At 40.3% G+C, this 6,398-nt stretch overlaps 1 protein-coding gene across 1 annotated transcript; it reads right to left on the minus strand.

Annotated features, from left to right (window-relative positions):
* Positions 1–3,000: 3,000 nt before the first annotated feature.
* On the minus strand, positions 3,001–4,301 carry id1 (inhibitor of DNA binding 1, HLH protein). Its single transcript, XM_010794880.1, has 2 exons — positions 3,798–4,301; positions 3,001–3,583 (listed from the first exon to the last, which is right to left on the minus strand). Exons 1-2 carry the CDS (start codon positions 4,155–4,157, stop codon positions 3,548–3,550), a joined length of 396 nt encoding a protein of 131 aa, XP_010793182.1. The 5' UTR covers positions 4,158–4,301; the 3' UTR covers positions 3,001–3,547.
* Positions 4,302–6,398: the final 2,097 nt, after the last annotated feature.

Consider the following 6,398-nt stretch of genomic DNA (forward strand, 5'->3'; position numbering starts at 1 on the left):
TATCCATGTGATTTTAAGTGGGGATGGACCTCAAATCCTCTAGGGGGGTTAAATGCANAAATCACACTATTATTCTGAAAAGGGCCAATCTGCATAATGAGTACTTTTACTTTTGGTACTTTAAGTATATTTTGATCCTAATACTTATGTATTTACTTGAGTAATATCTTGAAAGCAGGACTTGTACTTGTAACAGAGTACTCTTACACTCTGGTACCTACTTTTACTCAAATACAAGATCTGAGTACTTCTCCCACCTCTGCTTAAGTGATCAAATCAATATGGAGAAACTGCACATTGGAATTTGTCCTTGCAGTCAGTTTTTCCCGATCAGGATTAGTTTCATTCCATAGTTCAGGATATTCAATCATTCAATCAATCAATCATTCAATCAATCAATCATTCAATCAATCAATCAATCAATCAATCAATCAATCAATCAATGTTTATTTATATAGCCCAATATCACAAATGTTACATTTGTCTCAGTGGACTTCACAATTTGTACAGAATATCAGTATGACAATACGACACCCTCTGTCCTAGACCCTCACATCGTACAAGGAAAAACTTCCAGTGAAAACCCCACAGTTTAAAGGGGAACATGGGAGAAACCTCAGGGAGAGCAACAGAGGAGGGATCCCTCTCCCAGGACGTGCAATAGATGCCGTGTGTAAATTGAAAAGACAATACATATTTACAGCATAGGTAGTCCAAATGTTTGGAAATGCATGTGTCTATAATAAGAAGATGAATCCACGAGGATGTCAACAATCCTGTGGGAGCCATCAGGGAAGTAGTATGATGAAAGTCAGAGAGGACCACAGAGACAGGTTCAGCTACGACTCGAAGTCCAGGACTCAGATCAGGACTCAGGATCAGCCACGACTCAGGATCCCGGCGTAGATAGACAAAAGGCAACCCAACAAAACACACAGTTACAATTGAAAAACATGTTTTCCTAGGTTTCTAAATTGTTGGGGGGGGTGTGTGTGTGTGTTTTATCTGATCCGGATGGTTACTAATTCCTTTTCTTTATGGCGGTCACTTTTGACCGGGAACACCATGGGCGTTGCAAAGTTGACTAAATCATCCAAAATGTGGTGATCGGCAATTTTATAAGTTCAAATGTCTACTGTGAATCGAATGTCAAACAAAAAAGTTATGATTATTGAAAGTAGTAAATCGGTCAGATTTGACCCGAAGACAACAGGATGGTTAATACAAAAGGTTACGTAATATATCATTAAGGAAATGTAATGATAGCTACCATATAGAAGTTCTCTGTTACAATAACTACATGTAGTCATAAAAAAACACATCAAAACATACTCAACAATGCTTTATATAGAACCCTTTTTTTAATATATTATAATATTCAAAAACAGAATTATGAATCATTGATATAGCATTTATATTAATTATAGTGCTTGATAGGAATCAAGACATACATTATACTGGAGTAGCACATTTTATTTAAATTGTAAATTATCTACAATTACTTATTATCAGCAGGCAAGCCCTGCGACCGGAAGATGGCGCTGTCGCCTCCTGAGTACCTTTTTGAATCCTGCAGGTCATGCCATGCTCGCAAGAGGGCGCTACCTACAAGAGCGTTGAAGAAAGGGTATGATTTTTCTTTATAGATTCATGGGTTTAATAATAATTAAGAAATTAGTAGATTTAAAATCCAAACAATAGTCGACCCTAATTGGATTTTAATGGTAACAACATCCTGAGTACAGACCACCACAAGCCTGGTTGTAATTCAATTAACTCCACCACATTAAGAAAGAGTGCTATTGAATATGTGATTAAAAACACAAGTTGGAAAAAACAATTCTTATTTTTTTAGAATCAAAGAACAAATAAATAATTGTTTGTTAAAAAATATATTTAACTTTTAATGGACAGCTCAAGTATGTGTTTAAAAAAAAAAAAAAGTATACATCCATTAATACAACTTTAAAACATACGACTGTACTGTGGGAATCTCTACCAAAGAGCAGCTCTCTCTCTTTCTCTCTGAGTGTTGGCGTGGTTCCCGGCCCATCTGCGGCCTGGCCCGTGGATTACTGTTTGTTAATGTTTCAATCAGCTGTGTGTTGAGGAATGTGGAGCTATTTAACCTGAACTTCCCCAGGTGTGCCGAGGCGCCGCTCAGTCTGGGCCCCGCCGCCCTCCCCTGCCCTTGGCACAAAGCTATCACACAAACACAATCACACACTGGCCACGCCGGGCTGCAGCTGTGCGCATCGCACCGCAGGGAAATGGGAAAAACATTGCACCAGGGAGACAGAATAAATCTTATAACGAATCGCCTCGCCAAAGCCATTTTAACCCCTGCAGTGCCGGGGGGGAGACTGGAAAACTGTTGATTTACACTGATAACTTATTGAAACACCATTTTTAAAGGGTGTTTTATTGAATGAAACCAACTTTTGTCTAATTTCTTTCACTTTTTTCTTATCTTATCTTATACGTGGGTTGTTTTATTGACACCATTTCTGTGTAGTGACTTAACCCTCGTTAAAAAAGCATTTGTCATGAGATGATTTTATTTTAATTTAATTCCAAACTTCCTCAATTTGTCAAGATGTTAAGACTTGACGATTTAACATGAGACTTCCTCCTGTAATGTGATACGGTAATGACCCATAGAGAGGCAAATTACCAATTTAACTGGCTCTGAGCCATGTTGTTGACCACCAGCTTACTTGAGTGACTTAACAGCTTTTTCTGTGTAGCACTTTTTTATTGACAACCACTTTACACTCCCCTCGTGCTCAAGTCAGCAACAAAATAAGCTATTCAGATGAAAATGAGTAGGCCTGCTATTAATCATATTGATAATAAGGCCATAACAGCCTGTTATACCCACTAGTGTCATGTTTCACAACTATGTCCCAAAAAATCAACCACTAAAAACTCCAGGTGCAAGATATAACACCTCATACAAGCATCTTTATCTCTCTCACCCACAAACACAAGGACACAGAATGATTCTTGTTCAAAAATAATTGTCTTGTTTTAATAAAAACACGAATAAGGTACATTGTAAGAAAACAATATGTTCACATAATGTGGCATTGTAATATACAATACAGTTTGTCGCTCAGGAATCTGAGAAATGTACTTAACTTTTTACAAAATGTTGAATATCTCTATATGGTTAACACAAGATAAAAACAGCGTAACAGAAACATTAGCTTTCTTTAGAAACTCTACAAGCAACGAGCGGCGCTGGTTGCACTGAACATGTCTTGGTCCCCGGGCTAACCCAGTCTACATCTGGACACCTCCGCACATCTTCTTCGTCTTCTTCATTCAGGGCCCTCTGATGAATCGAGAGCCTTGAGTGACAGAGAACCTCTCCGCCGGAGAATGTCCACTCAACGTTATTTTTCTAGCATTGGGAGTTTGAAACGTCCCTACACAGTTCAAGGTTTTTTTTTACAGATGTGTTTTTAGAATACACATCAGATAGCCTTGTTCGTTTTCTGCGGTGCTCGCTTTTTTGGGTGATGGCGCGATGCTCCACTGGCTCTTAACGGCACATAATCCTGTCGTCTGAGCATCCATTCTGAGGGAAAGAGAAGAGGGATATTGATTAAAACATCTGTTCATAGTTAAACTATCATAGTCAAACTCTGTTCACAACAAAAACTCAGCGCAACATTTACTTTTACGCACAGTAGACTTTTACGCATGGCTTTTTCAACTTTACGCATAATACTAATGTTCCAAAAACATGTCACATCAGTTAGACACTGCAGTGTATGTGAAAAGATATTTACCTCGACTGCGATGCTTGCGATCTCAGCATTGAGCGTGGTCAGAGGTGTGCGGATCATGCCACTGGAGATTTGGCGACTCTTCTCCGGCTCGTCCAGCTCGACCTGCAGGTCCCAGATGTAATCAATGACATGCTGCAGGATCTCCACCTTGCTGGCTTTCTTGTTGGTGGGCAGCGTGGGTACGAGCTCCTTCAATTTGCTGTAGCAGCTGTTCATGTCGGCCAGGAAGGCGCTCATCTGTTCATCCAACAGTGGGATTTTGCATTTGGCGATGGTCAAGCTCTGCTCGGACAGGCAGCGTACCATGTCCTCTCCGCCGACCTTGCTCTTCAGGGCGCAGGTAGATCCGACAACCTTCATGTTGATTAGTGTAGAGGTGTAGTTTCCAAAAGAGGGATAAAGTAAAAGTAGTTCAGCAGTGAGGCTTCTTTTCCTATTAGAGATCTTGGCAAGCTTATGTTGACAGTTTGCAACATCCACATGGGCTAACCTCCTCTGCTTTATAGCCGAGAAGGAGCCGGGGGGGCGTGCCAGAGTAGTGCTGTTTGAAGACAGGGAGCCAATCAAAGGGCTGGGTTTGTATTGAAAGGTCGGTCCACAACAGCAATCCTAACCAATGGCTGTTCCCGCCTGGTTATCAGGATTTACAATCTGTTTGAGGGATGGCGTTACAAATGGAAACAAATGTGTGTCTTATGGGTAATATGTGGGAATCCAGCTGTCCATGGCTTGGGGACTCTGCAGGTGTAGATAGCCTGGGGACAGTCACGGGGTGGTGAATGCACTGTGGGAATGTGTGTGGGATGGGACGGGACAGGATGAATAGGATGAATGGCTAATGATAATTAGGCTGCCACAGTGCCCTAGATTTGCCTCATACATTGTTGATGGCACTGCAGATGTGGATGACAATAGTACAGTAAAGTAAGACAATTGAGTGGCCAAACAATCCTGGGAAAATATTCTCTTTTTGGTCATTACTGTTTGCAAACAACTGTTGTTGTGAGGAATGCAGTCACTAAATACATCAGCAGTTTAATCAATTTATCGCATCATTAGTTAATAACATTTGAGGACAGTTTGGGGATTGTTTTGAGAAAATAGGTTGCACACTCATTTCTCAGTGGAGCAAATCCCTGTTTTTATTTAACTCAAAGCTCTCTTTATGCTTTCTCTCAGCACAGGCTCTCTTTTTGCTGCTCCTCTAAAAGCAGCAGTGTGAGCAGCAGCTTCACGGATTCCTTCACATGTTTCTGCAGTGTGTGCTCAGCCTTGTGTGCTCACTCAGATCGCATCGCTCTGTTCTGAATCTTCCCCCCAGATTGTCCAAACAAGCCCGAGCAGACTGGCAGGCGCCAGCGCGGTGACGTCACCCATTCATCCGAGCCTTGACGCCTGTCAGCCTGGCGCCGCTCGGGCGGTCGCCATGGAGACGTCAAACAAGAGAGCTCGCACTCTGCACTGCTCCATTCACCTGCGTGGCGCGCGGAGCCCTGAGAACAAACCGGCTCCGGGGCTTTGTCGTTCATTTATCACCTTTAAAAGCAGCGGGGTGGGGTGGGGGGGGGGGGGGGGGGGGATTACCGCCCCGCGCACCTGCAGAGCCTGTCAGAGGAGAGGCTTTATTTTAACACTAAATAACTGCTGCATTCCTCCACAGCCCACGGTGACTCCTGTGTGGCCCTGAGATAACTTTCTTTAATTCGGTGATTTCATGCACATTTTTTGCAGGAATTCAGTTTAACCAAAATACCAGTGAAAGTTTGTAATGCATTAGTTAGACCATCATACATTTAAGATAATGCAATGTAATTTTAACAAAAACAAAACAATGCATTCCCTTATAAGTTTACAAAATGTTATTCACTTAGTTTTTTTACAAAAAATAACTATTTTTCACCACATTATTGCAGCAATAATAACATTAGACTACTTAGTATAACTTTAGACAAAGTAGATTAGATTACTTTATTGATCCCTGTGATGACTTTAAAAACGTTTTTTGCATTCAGTTATTTGATGCTATTTGTTTTCCCTCAATGCTCACAGTTTGTAATTTCAAAGTTTAGATTATGCATGAAACCTTGCATGTTAAACATTAAAGGTAATGTTCTATAAGGACTTACACAACTTTATACACTTGCCAAAAACTTTTTTCAAACTTAATTCAGTTTTTATTACACATTAAAACAAAGACGACAATATTGCAGCAGCTACTATAATAACGTTTGACTCATTAGTATTACTTAACTTTAAGTAGAAATGAATGAGAAGGCAGCATTACAAGATGGCTGAAAGCCTTGCAAAGCTTACTAACGTAAAAACAGCAAATTATTATCTGTACCCAACGACCCCGCTCTGTGTTATATTCTTGTAAAATATGTTTGGATTTTCATCACTGATTTAATAACGTGAGTCATGTGTTTTAGTATTGTATCTGGCCAAATGGGATTTTATTTCACCTATTTTTTTATACTATTGGGTAGTTGAATCCATGTCAGTGCATCAACGTTATGATACATTTCATGTGGTTAATCTCAATATATAAAATAACCAGTGACTTTCACCGTGAAATAGTTCTAGAAGTTTGAAAAGTATAAT

This window comes from Notothenia coriiceps, unplaced genomic scaffold, assembly GCF_000735185.1.
Source record: "Notothenia coriiceps isolate Sejong01 unplaced genomic scaffold, NC01 NC01_scaffold00037246, whole genome shotgun sequence".
Lineage (NCBI taxonomy): Eukaryota > Metazoa > Chordata > Actinopteri > Perciformes > Nototheniidae > Notothenia > Notothenia coriiceps.

What these genes read in the sequence shown, in the direction of transcription:
- id1 (XM_010794880.1), bottom strand. Translation starts at nt 4,157, where the DNA reads ATGAAGGTTGTCGGATCTACCTGCGCCCTGAAGAGCAAGGTCGGCGGA. An exon ending in TCGCAAGCATCGCAGTCGAG is followed by an intron (nt 3,584 to 3,797) that starts GTAAATATCTTT and finishes TCTTTCCCTCAG; the next exon opens with AATGGATGCTCAGACGACAG.